General features: G+C 57.0%; 1 protein-coding gene across 3 annotated transcripts in view; it reads right to left on the bottom strand.

Moving 5' to 3' along the window:
- The window catches only part of LOC144729815 (1-phosphatidylinositol 4,5-bisphosphate phosphodiesterase beta-4-like), an 84020-nt gene that overhangs the window by 18696 nt on the left and 44889 nt on the right, over nucleotides 1–20435 (bottom strand). For all 3 annotated transcript variants that reach the window (XM_078610325.1, XM_078610327.1, XM_078610326.1), the window contains 15 exons: nucleotides 20095–20305; nucleotides 18725–18818; nucleotides 18467–18546; nucleotides 17214–17298; nucleotides 16332–16422; nucleotides 14963–15052; nucleotides 14591–14691; nucleotides 13216–13248; nucleotides 9800–9941; nucleotides 9517–9601; nucleotides 6507–6631; nucleotides 6343–6394; nucleotides 4986–5088; nucleotides 4640–4804; nucleotides 2903–3107 (listed from right to left, as the gene is read on the bottom strand). In XM_078610325.1, the coding sequence (XP_078466451.1) occupies nucleotides 2903–3107; nucleotides 4640–4804; nucleotides 4986–5088; nucleotides 6343–6394; nucleotides 6507–6631; nucleotides 9517–9601; nucleotides 9800–9941; nucleotides 13216–13248; nucleotides 14591–14691; nucleotides 14963–15052; nucleotides 16332–16422; nucleotides 17214–17298; nucleotides 18467–18546; nucleotides 18725–18818; nucleotides 20095–20305 (1662 nt within the window). The remainder of the gene's footprint in view (nucleotides 1–2902; nucleotides 3108–4639; nucleotides 4805–4985; nucleotides 5089–6342; nucleotides 6395–6506; nucleotides 6632–9516; nucleotides 9602–9799; nucleotides 9942–13215; nucleotides 13249–14590; nucleotides 14692–14962; nucleotides 15053–16331; nucleotides 16423–17213; nucleotides 17299–18466; nucleotides 18547–18724; nucleotides 18819–20094; nucleotides 20306–20435) is intronic.

The following is a 20435-nucleotide window of genomic DNA, read 5'->3' as shown; positions in this document are numbered from 1 at the left end:
TCTAAAACCATCGGCGGCAAGACCTCCCAGACTCTATGGTCTTCCCAAAATCCATAAGGAAGGCACCCCGCTACGACCCATTGTGTCGACGATAAACTCTCCTACGTACAAACTAGCCCGTTTTCTATCAGATACTCTGCTCCCTTTCACAGGCAAGACCTCTTCAGCAGTACTCAACTCAACCCAATTAGTCTCTATGGTTAAGGACATGGTACTATCTCCTGATGACATCCTCGTCAGCTTTGATGTAGTATCTTTGTTTACCAAAGTCCCAGTACCGGACACCCTAACAATAATTGAGGACTTAGTCCAACATGGATTGAATTCTGATGCACCTGCGCTGGTTAGGCATTGCCTCACCAACACCTATTTTACCTGGAATGGCACCTTCTACAAACAGAATGAGGGTACCCCTATGGGCTCCCCTTTGTCACCAGTTATAGCCAACATATTCATGGAAAAGTTTGAATCAGACGCCATCCAGACATCCACCCTGCGTCCTTCCCTGTGGAAGAGATATGTGGATGACACTTTCGTCATCTGGCCACATGGCCTCCCAGCATTGAACCACTTCTTGGACCACATCAATTCTAGACACCCATCCATCAGATTCACCATGGAAGTGGAGAAAGACGGTAAACTACCATTCTTGGATATTCTGTTTGAGAGGAGTCCTGACGGTTCCTTGGGACATTCTGTCTACAGAAAAGCCACCCACACAGACTCCTACTTGAAACCGGATTCCCACCACCACCCATCTCAAAAGAACTCTCTCATCAAAACGCTATACCACAGAGCACATGGCATTTCTGACAAACACCACCTGACCGGTGAATTAAGACATGTACATCGGGCCCTCAGGATGAACGGTTACTCTGACCGTACTATCCGCCAAGCTGTCTCTCCCACCACACAGAAACAGCCACATGAAACTCCGACCAAAACCATCACGTTACCATACATAGCTGGCGTGACCAAAAAGATCTCCAAAATTCTAAACAAACATAAGATCCAAGTCCGATTCAGTACAGTGCATAAAATCCGTGATCTGATTCCATCTGTGAAGGATGTCGTTCCTGACTTACAGTATCCTGGAGTCTACAAATTGAGTTGCATTTGTGGTGATTGCTACATTGGAGAAACGAAACGTCATGTTTCTGATCGTGTCCGCGAGCACAAGTCAGATCTGAAACACGGCAGAACTGATTCTTCTGCCGTGGCCGATCATTGCTACAACTCGGTGGGCTCTCATGAAATTGTCTTTTCCGAGACCAAGGTTCTCTGCAAACCTCCCGGCTACCATCAAAGGTTTGTACACGAAGCCATACAAATATACAAACACAGACATAATTTCAACCGTGATGATGGGTACAAACTTAGTAATCATTGGAAAGATGTTATCAACCACGCAAAAAAGACTTAATCACAAATTTTTTGGACCATCTTATCTGACAGGCACTATTTCACTGTACTTTACCGAGTGTTAACATCCCCAGTTATTTTAACAGTACTCTCTTCATTGTTCAGCCAGCATTGGTATAAACATGGGCATTTTCGTTCTTTTGTCTATCATGTGTATCAGACCCCCCCTCCCCATCTCTCTCCATTGTGTTGGCGTGTGCAGTAATTGGCCGCTTGCGCACAAGCGCTTCCACGTCCGCCGCCCACCCTTTTGGCCTCGCCCCCCCCCGCCCCCCCCCCTCCCTCCCGATACGTTCCATTCATTGGCTACCATAGTCTGATGAGCTCCCCCTAAGTTTGTACCCATCATCATTTTCGTTCTTTTGTCTATCATGTGTATTAGACCTCCCCTCCCCCTCTCTCTCCATTGTGTTGGCGTGTGCAGTAATTGGCCGCTTGCGCACAAGCGCTTCCACGTCCGTCGCCCGCCCTTTTGGCCTCGCCCCCCCCCCGCCCCCCCCCTCCCTCCCGATACGTTCCATTCATTGGCTACCATAGTCTGATGAGCTCCCCCTAAGTTTGTACCCATCATCATTTTCGTTCTTTTGTCTATCATGTGTATTAGACCTCCCCTCCTCCTCTGCCCATTGTGTTGGCGAGTGCAGTGGCTGGCCGCTTGCGCACAATCGCTCCATTGGTTGGCGTGTGCAGTAATTGGCCGCTTGCGCACAAGCGCTTCCACGTCCATCGCCCACCCTTTTGGCCTCGCCCCCCCTCCCTCCCGATACGTTCCTTTCATTGGCTACCATAGTCTGATGAGCTCCCCCCTCCCTCTCCCTCCCCCCTCAACTCGCTTTTAAGGGATTACATCTTGAATCATTGCCTCACTTGATACAGCTAATCTGGCTGTGACGGTCCCACCTGATGACGGAGACTTGTGTTGCCTCCGAAACGTCGTGATTTTTGTTTTTATTTTATTTTACTTTCTACGTGACTTTACCGAAAAAACCTAAGAAGACAATTTATAACATTTTTGACATGCGTTTTTCTTGATTTTGTTGTTGTTATTCTGTCTCTCACTGTTCAAATAAACCTACCATTAAAATTATAGACTCATCATTTCTTTGTCAGTGGGCAAACGTATAAAATCAGCAGGGGATCAAATACTTTTTTCCCTCACTGTATAAGCAATGAAGCATAGATATTACAGGTAATAAAATATTTTTATGAAAATAAATATTCATATCTTTACTCTAATTTGTAATTTCCCCACACGGACCAGCCCACGGGCGATCGGAATGGACCGGCCCACCGGGTCGAAGGTGTCTGAATGTTGCTGAATGTGGTGAGCGTCACTCGGACGAGCGCGGCAACTGTAGTTCGTGCAGTTGAGCATGCCGCTGTTTGGTGAGTGTGCCGAGCGCTGGTGAACTCCATTGGATCGAGCGCGGTCAGCCAATTTAGTGAGGGCGAACGGCGGCGAGCGCCGGCGAGCGCGGACCTCCAAAGCCGTCGGGGACGTAGGTCTTGAGGACGATGTTGCAGAAGACGGTGGGCAGGGACAGCGGCTTGTTGCCCTCGTTGCGCAGCGAGATGTGCCGGTAGCCCGTCTGCAGCCCGTCGAGTGGCAGGATGCGCTGCCCGATGAGCTTGTTGCTGTCGTCGAACACGGCGATCCGCAGCACCGCCAGGTCCGGCAGGATCACCTGGGGGAGCCGGGGTCAACGAGGGACCTCGCAACCCGGGGCGTAGAAACCTGGTAACCTGGGACCTAGGAAGCTCGCAACCCGGGACGTAAGAACCTGGTAACCTGGGACCTAGAAACCTCGCAACCCGGGACGTAAGAACCTGGTAACCTGGGACCTAGGAACCTCGCAACCCGGGATGTAAGAACCTGGTAACCTGGGACCTAGAAACCTCGCAACCCGGGACGTAAGAACCTGGTAACCTGGGACCTAGGAACCTCACAACCCGGGACGTAAGAACCTGGTAACCTGGGACCTAGGAACCTCACAACCCGGGACGTAAGAACCTGGTAACCTGGGACCTAGGAACCTCGCAACCCGGGATGTAAGAACCTGGTAACCTGGGACCTAGGAACCTCACAACCCGGGACGTAAGAACCTGGTAACCTGGGACCTAGGAACCTCACAACCCGGGACGTAAGAACCTGGTAACCTGGGACCTAGGAACCTCGCAACCCGGGACGTAAGAACCTGGTAACCTGGGACCTAGGAACCTCACAACCCGGGACGTAAGAACCTGGTAACCTGGGACCTAGGAACCTCACAACCCGGGACGTAAGAACCTGGTAACCTGGGACCTAGGAACCTCACAACCCGGGACGTAAGAACCTGGTAACCTGGGACCTAGGAACCTCACAACCCGGGACGTAAGAACCTGGTAACCTGGGACCTAGGAACCTCGCAACCCGGGATGTAAGAACCTGGTAACCTGGGACCTAGGAACCTCACAACCCGGGACGTAAGAACCTGGTAACCTGGGACCTAGGAACCTCGCAACCCGGGACGTAAGAACCTGGTAACCTGGGACCTAGGAACCTCGCAACCCGGGACGTAAGAACCTGGTAACCTGGGACCTAGGAACCTCACAACCCGGGATGTAAGAACCTGGTAACCTGGGACCTAGGAACCTCGCAACCCGGGACGTAAGAACCTGGTAACCTGGGACCTAGGAACCTCACAACCCGGGACGTAAGAACCTGGTAACCTGGGACCTAGGAACCTCACAACCCGGGACGTAAGAACCTGGTAACCTGGGACCTAGGAACCTCGCAACCCGGGACGTAAGAACCTGGTAACCTGGGACCTAGGAACCTCGCAACCCGGGACGTAAGAACCTGGTAACCTGGGACCTAGGAACCTCACAACCCGGGATGTAAGAACCTGGTAACCTGGGACCTAGGAACCTCGCAACCCGGGACGTAAGAACCTGGTAACCTGGGACCTAGGAACCTCACAACCCGGGACGTAAGAACCTGGTAACCTGGGACCTAGGAACCTCACAACCCGGGACGTAAGAACCTGGTAACCTGGGACCTAGGAACCTCGCAACCCGGGACGTAAGAACCTGGTAACCTGGGACCTAGGAACCTCGCAACCCGGGACGTAAGAACCTGGTAACCTGGGACCTAGGAACCTCGCAACCCAGAACCTGGTAACCTGGCGGAGCGAAGCCCTCGGGCCGCGGGGGGTGCCGGGTGGCGGTGGGGTCGAACCTTCCGGAAGACGAAGGGCTCCTGGTTGTAGAGGGGGTTGAGGCCGTTGTTGGGCACCAGGCGAGTGCGGAACTCCTTGCGGATCGTGTCGGTGGGCAGCCCGTACATGTCCACCTCCACATAGGTGCCCACCTGCCGGTCGGAGAGGAACTGGCCCGAGATGACCTGCGCGTGTTCACGCAACGCGGCGCAAAGACAAAGGGTTCGCCCCCCCACCCATGTGACCTTTAAGAGACGGGTCGGTCGCTCTTGCAAACGAGACACTTCCCCAGCATCTCGAGATCTCGGCGGTGAAACCGAATGGACCTGAACGCGATGAAGAGCGCCGCGTGCCTGTGGGGCGCACCTGAACGGAGCAGGTGCCGGCGATGACTCCGTCCACGGGCGTCTCTGAGAAGGGGTCGAAGGTGCGGTCGGGGCGCCGCATGAAGTCCGGCTTGAGCAGGAACCTGCACACGCGCAGACGCGTGAGCAGGTTCCTCGACACGCACACGTCTACACACACACACACGTCTACACACACACGTGTACACACACACGCATCTACACACACACACGTCTACACACACACACGTCTACACACACACACGTCTACACACACGTCTACACACACATCTACACACACACACGTCTACACACACACACACGTCTACACACACACATCTACACACACACACACACGTCTACACACACACACGTCTACACACACACACACACGTCTATACGTACACGTCTACATGTATATGTCTACACCCGTGCGCCCGTGACACACAGACACGATGCCGTGTGCACAATATCTTTTATCGGTTGTTTGTCTCAGATCTTTTTTTACGCAGTTGCTTTCGCACCGATTTCCATTTGTTTCATTGTTCTACTTTGTTTTTAGAAAAGTTTGTTTTATCCGTTAAAACTTTTGGGTCGGGATGTTAAGAGGACAGAGACTCAGGATCGCTACTTCACTGTTTAACCTGGTCGTCCTCTCTAACTGGACAGTTACAACCAGTATGAATGTGTTGGTACACAGGTGTCGGTAGGCAGGTGCGAGCGCGGTGGAGAGAGAATCTGATTTAAGTTTTGCCCAAAGGCGGCGACCAGCCACTGAACTCGCTCTGAGATCCGGTCCCAGTTCATGGAACCTCACCAAGAGCACTACCAGCAGTGCCTAGTGGCACTGCTGCTGCCACGCTGTAGGCAACCTGTAAAGGTGCAGCCCTGCAACTGCTCGCTTGCACCCCTGCTGACAGAAAGGCCATCGCTATAAGGAGCTTTACAGGGGATTTGGTCGATGCTTCCATGCTGACTAGACGCGTTGCAAGAGGTGGGCGTCCCCTAACTTTACCCCACCAACACACGCGACCGTCTGATTGATTGTGGCGTAAACCTTTACATCGCTAAATAACTATTTTTTTTATTTTACCAGGCACGGGCCACTGAGCTGTGTAGCTCTTTTTCAGAAGCAACCTGGCCGCAAACGATAGCTCAAGGAAGTGGCTCATCACGAGGGAAATTTATAGCAGCCAAGAAACTGGGTGGACAGAGGCGGTGCAGGGGATTTAAGAAGCTTGCGCGATTATTTCAGCTGCCATGCCGGGAGATAGTATTGGACCGGCACCCTGTGGATTACAAGTTCGGTGCCATGACCATGACCCCACCGCTCACACCAGCAGTGGTTTGTGGACTTTGAGAAGCCCTGAATCACTTACCCGCAGAATCCATTGTATTCGAACTTCCCCTGGTTGAGCTGCATGGCCAGATCTGGGTAGTAAGACAGAGACAGCGCCACAAGCTTCAGGTTGGTGGCGTGAGGGGTCCACAGCTGTGCTCCACACCAGACTGGCGCTGCCCTGAGCTGCTGCTGTGAAATCACCTGGCGTCTGGAAGTTGAGGGACACCATCTGGCAGCCGGCGTTCCAGAAGACCTGCGGCATGTAGTTGGAGGAGTCCACGCGGCCTCCCCGGGGATAGATGCGGCTCATCTGCCGCTTGTTGTAGCTGCAGCGGTCAAGGGTCACTGTCTCGCAGGTCTGGGGCGGCTCCCCGGAGTAACCCGCGCGAGGGGAGAGAGGCTGCGCGCCCGCCCCTACCTGGTGCGGCCAGGCAGGGTGAGCCCGGCCGCCACGCGCGTGCAAGGGCTTCGCTCGGGAGTGCATGAACACGATTAGAGGGGCTGTGTAGCCGAGCCAAGTCGTTTAAGTTACAGGTGTAAAGCGTGTATCGGTGTATGTATGTTGAACTTGATAATTGGTTTTTTACCCTTCTATCTGGCAACAAAACTGACACCTTTTTTACAAGGAGTCATGTTTACATAGACCACAATACCTGCAGTCATAATGCAAACAAAAAACATAACTCTGATAATGTGCACTGTCCTTGAAGTTGATTGGTCCACACCCGAGGCAGCTTTCCTTAGAGCCTAGTCTCACATGGGTTGGACCAGATGACGCCAAAAGGCGCACAAAAAAGGTGTCAGTTTTGTTGCCAGATAGAAGGGTAAAAAACCAATTATCATATTTTTACTGGCAAATGAGGTTCCAATGGTATGTTGAACTTCTTTCGCGCCGTACAAAGCCAACCGTACTCATTGGAGGTGTCGGGGAAGGACACAAACTTAGCCCAAAAAACTGTTTCAAATAAATGAGTTCTTAATTCAAAACACACGCATGAGTGTGTGCGTGTACACGCGGCGGCGTCATCACATGTTCGATGCGTGTGAGTCATCGACTCCCGAAAGCACCCACCCTGTGGCTGTGTGTTGCTGTGTGTGTGCCTGTGTATGGCTGTGTGTTGCTGGGTGTGGCTGGGTGTGGCTGTGTGTTGCTGTGTGTGTGCCTGTGCATGGCTGGGTGTGGATGGGTGTGGCTGGGTGTTGCCGTGTGTGGCTGGGTGTGGCTGGGTGTGGCTGGGTCTTGCCGTGTGTGGCTGGGTGTGGCTGTGTGTTGCTGGGTGTGGCTGGGTGTGGCTGTGTGGCTGGGTGTGGCTGGGTCTTGCCGTGTGTGGCTGGGTGTGGCTGGGTGTCGCTGGGTGCGGCTGGGTGTTGCCGTGTGTGGCTGAGTGTGGCTGGGTGTGGCTGTGTTGCTGGGTGTGGCTGGGTGTGCCTGGCTGTGTTGCTGGGTGTAGCTGGGTGTGGCTGAGTGTGGCTGGGTGTGGATGTGTTGCTGAGTGTGGCTGGGTATGGCTGTGTGGCTGGGTATGGCTGTGTGGCTGGGTGTGGCTGGGTGTGGCTGGGTGTCGCTGGGTGTCGCTGGGTGTCGCTGGGTGTGGCTGGGTGTGGCTGAGTGTTACCGAGTGTGGCTGGGTGTGGCTGTGTTGCTGGGTGTGGCTGGGTGTGCCTGGCTGTGGCTGTGTTGCTGGGTGTAGCTGGGTGTGGCTGTGTTGCTGGGTGTAGCTGGGTGTAGCTGGGTGTGGCTGGGTGTGGCTGGGTGTGGCTGTGTTGCTGGGTGTAGCTGGGTGTGGCTGGGTGTGGCTGGGTATTGCCGTGTGTGGCTGGGTGTGGCTGGGTGTGGCTGGGTGTGGCTGAGTGTGGCTGGGTGTGGCTGTGTTGCTGGGTGTCGCTGGGTGTGGCTGGGTGTGGCTGGGTATTGCCGTGTGTGGCTGGGTGTGGCTGGGTGTGGCTGTGTTGCTGGGTGTGGCTGGGTGTGGCTGGGTATGGCTGCGTATTGCTGTGTGTGGCTGGGTGTGGCTGGGTTGCTGGGTGTGGCTGGGAGTGGCTGGGTGTGGCTGTGTTGCTGGGTGTGGCTGGGTGTGGCTGGGTGTTGCTGGGTGTGGCTGGGTGTGGCTGAGTGTTGCCGTGTGTGGCTGGGTGTGGCTGGGTGTGGCTGTGTTGCTGGGTGTGGCTGGGTGTGGCTGGGTGTTGCTGGGTGTGGCTGGGTGTGGCTGGGTGTGGCTGGGTGTTGCTGGGTGTGGCTGGGTGTGGCTGGGTGTTGCCGGGTGTCGCTGGGTGTGGCTGTGTTGCTGGGTGTGGCTGGGTGTAGCTGGGTGTTGCTGGGTGTGGCTGTGTTGCTGAGTGTGGCTGGGTGCAGCTGGGTGCGACTGGGTGTGGCTGTGTTGCTGGGTGTGGCTGGGTGTGGCTGGGTGTGGCTGTGTTTCTGGGTGTGGCTGGGTGTGGCTGGGTGTGGCCGTGTTGCTGGGTGTGGCTGGGTGTGGCTGGGTGTGGCTGTGTGGCTGTGTTGCTGGGTGTGGCTGGGTGTGGCTGGGTGTGGCTGTGTTTCTGGGTGTGGCTGGGTGTGGCTGGGTGTGGCTGGGTGTGGCCGTGTTGCTGGGTGTGGCTGGGTGTGGCCGTGTTGCTGGGTGTGGCTGGGTGTTGCTGGGTGTGGCTGTGTTGCTGGGTGTGGCTGGGTGTGGCTGGGTGTGGCTGGGTGTGGCCGTGTTGCTGGGTGTGGCTGGGTGTGGCTGGGTGTGGCCGTGTTGCTGGGTGTGGCTGGGTGTTGCTGGGTGTGGCTGTGTTGCTGGGTGTGGCTGGGTGTGGCTGGGTGTGGCCGTGTTGCTGGGTGTGGCTGGGTGTGGCTGTGTTGCTGGGGGTGGCTGGGTGTGGCTGGGTGTGGCTGGGTGTGGCTGGGTGTTGCCGTGTGTTGCTGGCCGCTTGATGTTTCCAGGGCCTCTGGGCCTGCACTCACTAACTTGCGAGCGAGCGCCCTCCACCCTCCGCTAACCACGACACGTGCGCGCGTACCCGTGTGCGCGCGTACCCGTGTGCGCGTGCACAAGGGTACGCGCGCACAAAGGTACGCGCGCACACGTGTACTTCTTTCGCACCGTAAACGTAGCCAACCGCGCTCATCGGAGGCACGTGGCGGGTGGTGGAGTGGACTTGGGGCCTCCATCCCACCCGCCTTTGTCTCCCAGGTGTGTGGTGCCGGTGTGCGTAGGGGGGAGGATACTTGACGAGCTCGATGGCGCCGGTTTTGAGGTAGCCGAGGCCCACGGACTCGTTGAAGGAGGACATGTTGTAGTGGATGTTCCTCTCTGGTGACACACACAGCAGCACGCACCACGGTCACGGCGAGGGTGGTGAGTAGTCAGTGGTGAGGGTGGTGAGTGGTCAGTGGTGAGGGTGGTGAGTGCTCTGTGGTGAGGGTGGTGAGGGTGGTGAGAGTGGTGAGTGGTCAGTGGTGAGGGTGGTGAGGGTGGTGAGGGTGGTGAGAGTGGTGAGGGTGGTGCTACCCTCTGCGACGATGAAGTTCTGGAACTTGACGGGCTGGGCGTAGTTGACCAGGGCGGAGAGGTAGGGATGGATGTTGGTGGTGCCGCCCGTGTACTTGTAGGCCGACACCCAGGCATCCTCGCTCTCCACCGACGTGCTGTCCTGCACCGCCGCATACAGCAACACGCACGGCCACACTCCCCTCACGCACTGCTGCACCCCCACCACGCACTGCTGCACCCCCACCACGCACTGCTGCACCCCCACCACGCACTGCTGCACCCCCACCACGCACTGACGCACACCCACCACGCACTGACGCACAACCACCACGCACTGCTGCACATCCACCACGCACTGACGCACACCCACCACGCACTGACGCACACCCACCACGCACTGCTGCACATTCACCACGCACTGACGCACAACCACCACGCACTGACGCACACCCACCACGCACTGACGCACACCCACCACGCACTGCTGCACATTCACCATGCACTGACGCACACCCACTGCCAGCAACCACCACGCACTGCTGCACATCCACCACGCACTGACGCACAACCACCATGCACTGCTGCACATTCACCATGCACTGACGCACAACCAACACGCACTGCTGCACATTCACCACGCACTGATGCACAACCACCACGCACTGACGCACACCCACCACGCACTGACGCACACCCACCACGCACTGCTGCACATTCACCATGGACTGATGCACACCCACTACCCACTGCCAGCAACCACCACGCACTGCTGCACATCCACCACGCACTGCTGCACATTCACCATGCACTGACGCACAACCACCAAGCACTGCTGCACATTCACTACACACTGACGCACAACCACCACGCACTGACGCACAACCACCACGCACTGACGCACACCCACCACGCACTGCTGCACAACCACCACGCACTGCTGCACGACCACCACGCACTGCTGCACACCCACCACGCACTGACGCACACCCACCACGCACTGCTGCACAGCCACCACGCACTGCTGCACAACCACCACGCACTGACGCACACCCACCACGCACTGGTGCACACCCACCACGCACTGACGCACAACCACCACGCACTGATGCACAACCACCACGCACTGACGCACACCCACCACGCACTGCTGCACAACCACCACGCACTGCTGCACATCCACCACGCACTGACGCACACCCACCACGCACTGACGCACACCCACCACGCACTGACGCACACCCACCACGCACTGATGCACACCCACCACGCACTGTTGCACAACCACCACGCACTGACGCACACCCACCACGCACTGCTGCACAACCACCACGCACTGACGCACACCCACCACGCACTGCTGCACATCCACCACGCACTGACGCACACCCACCACGCACTGACGCACACCCACCACGCACTGCTGCACATTCACCACGCACTGACGCACACCCACCACGCACTGCTGCACAACCACCACGCACTGACGCACACCCACCACGCACTGCTGCACTTTCACCATGCACTGACGCACACCCACTACCCACTGCCAGCAACCACCACGCACTGCTGCACATCCACCACGCACTGACGCACAACCACCGCGCACTGCTGCACATTCACCATGCACTGACGCACAACCACCACGCACTGCTGCACATTCACCACGCACTGACGCACAACCACCACGCACTGACGCACAACCACCACGCACTGACGCACACCCACCACGCACTGCTGCACAACCACCACGCACACCCACTACCCACTGCCAGCAACCACCACACACTGCTGCACATCCACCACGCACTGACGCACACCCACCACGCACTGCTGCATAACCACCACGCACTGACGCACAACCACCACGCACTGACGCACATCCACCACGCACTGCTGCACATTCACCATGCACTGACGCACACCCACCACGCACTGACGCACACCCACCACGCACTGCTGCACACCCACCACGCACTGACGCACACCCACCACGCACTGCTGCACAGCCACCACGCACTGCTGCACAACCACCACGCACTGACGCACACCCACCACGCACTGACGCACACCCACCACGCACACCCACCACGCACTGCTGCACAACGAACCCCGCACTGACGCACACCTACCACGCACTGCTGCAGAACCACCACGCACTGCTGCATATCCACCACGCACTGACGCACAACCACCACGCACTGCTGCACTGCTGCACATCCACCACGCACTGACACACACCCACCACGCACTGACGCACACCTACCACGCACTGCTGCACATCCACCACGCACTGAGGCACACCCACCACGCACTGACGCACACCCACCACGCACTGCTGCACAACCATCACGCACTGCTGCACACCCACCACGCACTGCTGCACATCCACCACGCAACTGACGCACACCCACCACGCACTGACGCACACCCACCACGCACTGACGCACACCCACCACGCACTGCTGCACAACCATCACGCACTGCTGCACACCCACCACGCACTGCTGCACACCCACCACACACTGACGCACACCCACCACGCACTGACGCACAACCACCACGCATTGCTGCACAACCACCACGCACTGCTGCACACCCACCACGCACTGACGCACACCCACCACGCACTGCTGCACATCCACGACGCACGGCTGCACTACCACGACGCACTGCTGCACAACCACCACGCACTGACGCACACCCACCACGCACTGACGCACACCCACCACGCACTGCTGCACATCCACGACGCACTGCTGCACAACCACCACGCACTGACGCACAACCCACCACACACTGCTGCACTTCCACCACGCACTGCTGCACAACCACCACGCACTGACGCACACCCACCACACACTGCTGCACATCCACCACGCACTGACGCACACCCACTGCTGCACACCTACCACACACTGCTGTCTATCCACCACGCACTGACGCATACCCACCACCCACTGCTGCACACCCACCACACACTGCTGCACATCCACCACGCACTGCTGCACAACCACCACGCACTGACGCACACCCACCACCCACTGTTGCACGAACCACCACGCACTGACGCACACCCACCACGCACTGACGCACACCCACCACGCACTGCTGCACTACCACCACGCACTGCTGCACACCCACCACGCACTGACGCACACCCACCACCCACTGCTGCACAACCACCATGCACTGCTGCACATCCACCACGCACTGACGCACACCCACCACCCACTGCCAGCAACTCGCTAAGTGAGTGACTGGCAGAGTGAGTGAGTGACTGACTGAGTGACTGGAATTGTGAGTGACTGACTGACTGAGTGAGTTACTGGCAGAGTGAGTGACTGACAGAGTGAGTAACTCGCTGAGTGAGTGACTGGCAAAGTGAGTGACTGGCCGAGTCAACGCGGATGTAATGAGGACTACAAGACACTCACCTTCTTTTGGACCGGGTCGGGTTCCTCGCCGGCCTGTGGAGGAGCAGCAACAGGGGGAGTCAGAGCGTTGGGGAAGCACTCGGTGTGCGGTGTCATCGTCCCCTGAGCCGTGTTCAGTGCCGGATTATCCGAGTAGCACAATTAGCTACATGTGCTGCGGCCCAGCATTTTCAAGGGTCCCGCGCTAAATGCTTTCAAGCTATCAATTCTGGTTCAGTGATTCTGCACTTGCTCTATTACTATAGTACTACACTGCCTTCAACTTTTAAAAACGACTGGGTGTTTAAGGTTAGCGGTTTGTCATATTATCTGGCTGTATAGCAAATGAAACAATACAATTACTTTCCTGTGCACGTTAAACATTTATGTGTTTTAATATTTACGTGTTTTTTTTTTATTCAGGGCCCCTTCATAACATATGCTACAGGCCCCGCACTAGCTTCATCCGGCACTGGCCGTGTGACTGGCGGTGTAGGACGAGCGACACTCGCACTCGCGTCCATCCCTTCGCGAGTCCGATTCCACGGCGTGCGACCTGTGAGCTCTGCCCCAGCATGCGCGCGGGCGTCTTGCGGCTCCCCTCTACTCTGGAGGAGGCTCAGCGGTGGAGCGAGCGGCTCGCAATCGGAAGGTTGCCGAGTTCGACTCCTGATTGGGGATTGACTCGGCCTCCATCGGCCTTCCCGGGTCAACAAAATGAGTGCCAAGTCAACTTCCCCGCCCGCCTCGGCAGGGCTGTTCACGGCGGGAGAGGAGCAGCGCTGCCTCGGTGCTCAGCGAGCAGCGGGCGGTCACTCCGCGGGTGCTCACTCGCCACATCAGCAGCAGCAGCAGCTCGCTCGCTCTACATGGCACCGCGTGAGCAAGGTTTTAACTGCGCTAGCATTTACGTTACACGTGGCAGCAGGGCAGCAATGCAGTGATTGACGCTTGCGCCTCACACCCAGAAACACCTGGGTTCCATTCCCAATTCGGGCGCCTCTCTGTGTAGTTTAAATATCCCCCTCCCCTCCCCCCATTCTGTATCGGTTTTCTGCAGGTTTTGCGGTGTCCTTCCATGGCGGAAAATAAAACCTGAACCGCGTAACGGGTATTGGCGAAGCCGAATCCCGATGCTGAAAAACGACCTGAAAATCACCCAATTGGGATCACGCACACGGACACACACAGACACACACAGACACACAGACACACACAGACACACACAGACACACACAGACACACAGCAGCAACGATGTCACTGTAAAAACCTGGCAGGACCCTCCTGAAAAAGCGTCTTGAGGCTCTGTGAGGCTTTCCCCGGGTTAAACAAGCAGAATGATCATAATGACCGTCGCAGCAGCAGCAGATAAAAGGTGAGGCGATGAGAGGTCACCTTCTTGCTCATGCTCTTGATGCTGACGCTGTGGGGCAGCTTCTCCCTCTCGTCAGGCGACAGGTCGCTCACCTCCAAGCACGACTCCTCCTCCGGCTCCACTGCACATCACACCAAAGTCACGGCACACAATTACCACGGCATACTGTCGCCACGGCACGCCGTCACACCGTCACCACCTCATACTATTACCAGGGTACACTGTCACCAAGGCAAAGTGTCACCACCTCATACCATCACCGCCGCACACTGTCACCATGGCACACCATCACCACGGCACACCGTTACCACATCATACCATCACCATGTTACACCGTAGCCACGGCACACCGTCACAGTGAGGGGTCGGCGTGAGGGGTCACGTGGGGCTACCGGTGTCGGTCTCCTCCTCGTTGAGCTCCGCGAGGATCTCGGCAGGCGGCTCGCCGCCCTCGGTGAGCCGGCGGAACGCCTCCAGCTGCTCTGTAGCCACACGCGCAACAACCATCAACAACCATTAACAGCAACAACTGCTCTAGCTGAGGCAGCTGCGGTGCCAAGAGGCACGCGTGTGCGGTGGCTGAGGTGGCTGAGGTGACTGAGGTGACTGAGGTGGTTGAGGTGGTTGAGGTGGTTGTGGTGGTTGAGGTGGTTGAGGTGGTTGAGGTGGCTGAGGTGGCTGAGGTGGCTGAGGTGGTTGTGGTGGTTGAGGTGGTTGAGGTGGTTGAGGTGGCTGAGGTGGCTGAGGTGGCTGAGGTGGTTGAGGTGGTTGAGGTGGTTGTGGTGGTTGAGGTGGCTGAGGTGGCTGAGGTGGCTGAGGTGGTTGAGGTGGCTGAGGTGGTTGAGGTGGCTGAGGTGGCTGAGGTGGTTGAGGTGGTTGAGGTGGTTGAGGTGGCTGAGGTGGCTGAGGTGGCTGAGGTGGTTGAGGTGGTTGTGGTGGTTGAGGTGGTTGAGGTGGTTGAGCTGGCTGAGGTGGTTGAGGTGATTGTGGTGGTTGAGGTGGTTGAGGTGGTTGAGGTGGCTGAGGTGGTTGAGGTGGTTGTGGTGGTTGAGGTGGCTGAGGTGGTTGAGGTGGTTGTGGTGGTTGAGGTGGTTGAGGTGGCTGAGGTGGTTGAGGTGGTTGAGGTGGCTGAGGTGGCTGAGGTGGCTGAGGTGGTTGAGGTGGTTGAGGTGGTTGAGGTGGTTGAGGTGGCTGAGGTGGCTGAGGTGGTTGAGGTGGTTGTGGTGGTTGAGGTGGCTGAGGTGGCTGAGGTGGCTGAGGTGGTTGAGGTGGTTGTGGTGGTTGAGGTGGCTGAGGTGGCTGAGGTGGCTGAGGTGGTTGTGGTGGTTGAGGTGGTTGAGGTGGTTGTGGTGGTTGAGGTGGCTGAGGTGGCTGAGGTGGTTGAGGTGGTTGTGGTGGTTGAGATGGTTGAGGTGGTGGAGGTGGTTGATGTGGTTGAGGTGGCTGAGGTGGTTGAGGTGGTTGTGGTGGCTGAGGTGGTTGAGGTGGTTGTGGTGGTTGAGGTGGCTGAGGTGGCTGAGGTGGTTGAGGTGGTTGTGGTGGTTGAGATGGTTGAGGTGGTGGAGGTGGTTGAGGTGGCTGTGGTGGTTGAGGTGGTGGAGGTGGTTGAGGTGGTTGAGGTGGCTGAGGTTGCTGTGGTTGGCGTGGCTGGGGTGGTTGGCGTGGTTGGTGTGGTTGGTGTGGTTGACGTGGTTGCTGTGGTTGCTGTGGTTGCTGTGGCTGGTGTGGTTCGTGTGGTCATTGTGTCTGCTGCTCGCTTACTCTGCTCCACCTCCGGTTTGAGGCGTTTGTTCTTGATCAGGATTTTCCGCCTCAGGTCACTCGGAGAAGGAAGCGGCTTCCCCGGCTCCAGCTTCAATCGGTGCTCACAAACACAGACAAAGATAAAGACAAAGACCCCCCGTATAGCCTTAACTGCTGGGGTAAGGCCGAAACGGCATACATGCACGGGCGGGGAGGGGGCCGTGAGCGGGTCTTGAACTTGGGTCGCCGGGGTTGTAGTGCAGCGTGCTATCCATTGCACCACCGCTCCCCAAATACAAACACGCGCACGCACAGAGACACGCGCACGACCCCCAGACGGACATCCCAACTCCAGAGAGGCACAGCAGCAGCAGCAGCAGCGTGGAAGGATGCGTCGCCAATCCGGGTTTTAACAGCTGGTATTTTTTTAGTAAGAACAGGGAGAGAGACTCCTGAGGTTGCGGCTGTGAATGAGGAGGTCCTTTAAACGTTTGGCAGATTTATTTGAAATCGCTTTTAACATGAAGGGGGGAACAGATTGGAGGTGATACAGAGGATGCAATGATGACTTCTAAAAGGGGCGGTCAAGGGCAAAGCAGGGGGAGGGGCGAGTGGTGAAATGTAAGGAGGCATGTGAGAGTGGTTACAGAGACTAGGTGGCGGTGTAACGAGAGAGGCACGCTCGATATCACGCGAAGGAGACGGGGAGAGAGTGGCAATCGGTGGAAAAGGGAGTGGAGTGCGCAGCACAGCGCTCACAGCGATGATGACGATGGTGATGATGACGATGGTGGCGATGATGATGACATTGATGGCGATGACGATGGTGACGACGGTGATGATGATGACAATGGTGATGACGATGGCGACGATGATGACGACGTCGACACGATCACCCACCCGGTGGCTCTCCAGGGGCTGCTTGAGCAGCAGTTCTCCGAACACCTCCTCGCAGTAGCGCGCCATCTTGTATTGCTGCGACTTGCTGCAAAAGGCAGCGCCACGCGCGTCATGCTGGGGTCACACTCGGACCACGCTTGCGTCGCTCCCCCCAGGCCCCTCTCTGCACTTTCACGTTTCAAATGATAATTGTTCTTAAAAACGAATGCTCCACTTCTATGTTTGTTTAACCCACTCAGGAAAGCCACACCGACTCCGGTTTCAGGAGTGTGTCCTGCACCGGGATGTTTGGCGGCGGTTGGAACGACGAGCGGTGGCTCAGTCTCAAATCCCCTCCGTCGCGTGTGGTGCTGTAAAGTGCGGTGTAACGTGTGGGTGTGCCCACTTTTTCCAAGACATCTGGCCACGTGACATTGTTTGACTGTGTCAGGTGGTGGAGGGTTTTACGAAAACGTATTTGGCCAGATCCTTACGTGGCCTAACCCAAAAAAAATCAATCCCTTCATTGTCACTCGCCACTAACCCCGACCGTCAATGGCACCGTGCATCGCTACAGCCACCATGCACCAAGTGTGTGGGTGGTGCTGGTAGTGGTGGCAAGCAGTGGCGCAGTGATCAGCGTGCCGCGATACAAACCCCGGTGATCCGAGTTCGATTCCTGCTCACGGCCACCAACACCAGTGGCGATTATCTGAACTAGTCCTGGGCCTCTCCTAGATCGGCTCAGCCTCAAATCAGTACCTTGCACGGTGCGTAAACATCGCCACACGGAAGATAAAGGCGGCTGGGCGTGGTGTTTGCCACCCCCTCATGTGTCATGGTGGCCTTCATAGGTGCTCGCTTTACAGCACTCGCCACCATAGTCTATTAAGGCTATCGGGGAATCTTTGTCTTAGGTGTGCAGTGGTGGTAGAGGTGGTGTGTGGCAGCAGTGGTGGTTAATGCTGGCAGTGGTGGCTAAAAACACAGGAAGTTGGCACAGTAGGGGGCACAGTTGGTGCATCGGATAGTCAGTCAACTCATGGCACCTGGGTCTGTCCCGTGACCTCCTGCCAGCGGGCGTTCGACACTTCACATGGCCTTAAAGTGCACATAGCCTGGCACAAGCGCCGTGTTGACGTCACCGCCACTTAGTGGCGAATGGCGGTTGTTGGTGTGGGGTGTTGTCAGACGTGGTGTGTGGCGGCAATGGTGGTGGCTGTGGTGGTAGTGGTGGTGGTGTGCAGTGGTGGCAGTGGTGGTGAGGCCGCTACCAGCAGTGGTTCTCGAAGGAGAGGATGACTGGGTAGTCGGAAGTGACAAACGCCGTCTCCTTGATGGCCTGGATCACGTCCTGGAGGCCCCACACACACGGCACAGCAGCAGCAGCAGCATGGGGGTGAGGGAGGCGTCGGGGCGCGCAGCTTGGACACAGCACGGGGGCCACGTGGCCACTCCGTGTGGCTGACGAGGTACGCGGAGACCGTGATGGGATGGAGGCACTTCGCCCGCTCGTGTGCGGCTGCTCTCACCTTGAAGAGGATGTCGGTGCACATGGCCTTGCCGTGCGTGATGATCGGCTCCTGGTCCTCCCCTTTGCCATCCCAGCAGTCCAGCTCCACACACCTGCACGCACGGGGAACACGGACTAACGTGGGGCAACGTGGGGACACCGAACAACGTGGGGTAACATGGGGACACGGAGTAATGCGGGAGACGCGAGGGCCAACCTCGGCAGGATTGTGAATCGGAGGGGCTCCGAGTTCAATGCCTTGTTGGGGTGGGGTGACTCAGCCCGGCAGTGGTTGCCCTTGGGAGAGACTGAGCCCTGCCACAGGAATTTGGAAATTCCACCACCAGTTCTGCAGTGCTGTAAACACTGATGCCTCGATGCTCGTTTTGAGCAACGGGAACTCGTGACAAACGATTGACACGGTTGGCTACGTATGGTTGCGAAAGAAGTTCAACATACACACAACTCACATGAATGTATTTTTAAACCCAACTCCATCTCAAGACGCTGCACAAGCAATGTGTGACACTGTGTGATATTTACAGAGAGATGTATATTATAGCAAGGTCTTGGAGCCTGCACTTAAACATGGGCATGGAGCCAACTGCCCGGGAAGGGAGTTCCAGACATTGGGGGCAGCAGTGGAGAAGAAGCGACCTCCACTGAGTAACAACGAAGCAGACAACACGCCTCCTTCACACATGTATGTATGTTGAATTTCTTTTGCACCATATTTAGCCAACCGTGCTAATCAGAGGTGCGGGGGGGAAGGACAACAAACACGAATGCTCCTCCAAGTAAAAAACACATACACTATTTGTACCTCACCAGCCACACGGCCTTCTGGAAGTGATGCATGATTTCAGCAGCTTTGGTTCAACACAAGCTAAACTCTGGACCGGTATCAACATTCGGTGTCTCATGAGCAAGGTCAGGCTTGCATGAAACGATGCCTGTGAACTGGCAGATGTCCATCGGCGAGGACCGTCCTCTCTCTCTGATGTGGATCCAAGTTGACCACAAAACTCTGGAACCCACAAGACGACGTCAGCACTCGCGTCGTAGAGGAGAACGTGGCGAGACGACCCAGCAGGCAAGTAGGAGGCTGCCTGTGCGATTGGACAGGAGGCCTCGGCTGCTGGATCAGAGAAATTGCAGACAAAAGTCACCCTGGCCCCACGTGGACTTAACCACATGCATGCACAGGTGTGCAGCATTGCACGTATGCGCTCTCTCAGCCTTGTCTAGACCATCAGCTCAAAAAGAACCGTGGCTATTTTGTCGTGTAGACCTTAGACCCACCAACTCGGAGAGGGTCGAGATAACGTGGCCGTCCCGACGGGCGAAACCGCACGAGGGTGGCGGGGGCGGCGGGGGCGGTGGCCTCACCTGCAGCCGGCCAGCAGCACCTGGCGGTACATCTCCACCGAGGACTTGCCCCCAAACTGGCGGCCGATGAGGTAGGTGTTGTGCGAGGAGTTGACGTAGTAGTGCGAGAGCGGCTGCTCCATGTCCTGGTAGAGCTCCAGGCGGTCCAAGAAGACCGGCGCGTTCTCGTCCGACATCAGGTACCGGCACAGCCCGTCCCGCGACAGCCGCCCTGCGCATAGCCCAACGCCAGCGGTTATTTGAACCGGTCCTGGGTCTCTCCGAGGTCGACTCACCTCAAATGAGTATCTGGTGCAGTGTGGAAACATCGCCACTGGAGAGACAAAGGCGGCCGGGCGTGG

This window comes from Lampetra planeri, chromosome 33 (assembly GCF_965212315.1).
Source record: "Lampetra planeri chromosome 33, kcLamPlan1.2.h2, whole genome shotgun sequence".
Classification (NCBI taxonomy): Eukaryota; Metazoa; Chordata; class Hyperoartia; order Petromyzontiformes; family Petromyzontidae; genus Lampetra; species Lampetra planeri.
The sequence above is the reverse complement of the archived record's forward strand: the minus strand, read 5'-3'. Positions and strand labels throughout refer to the sequence as shown.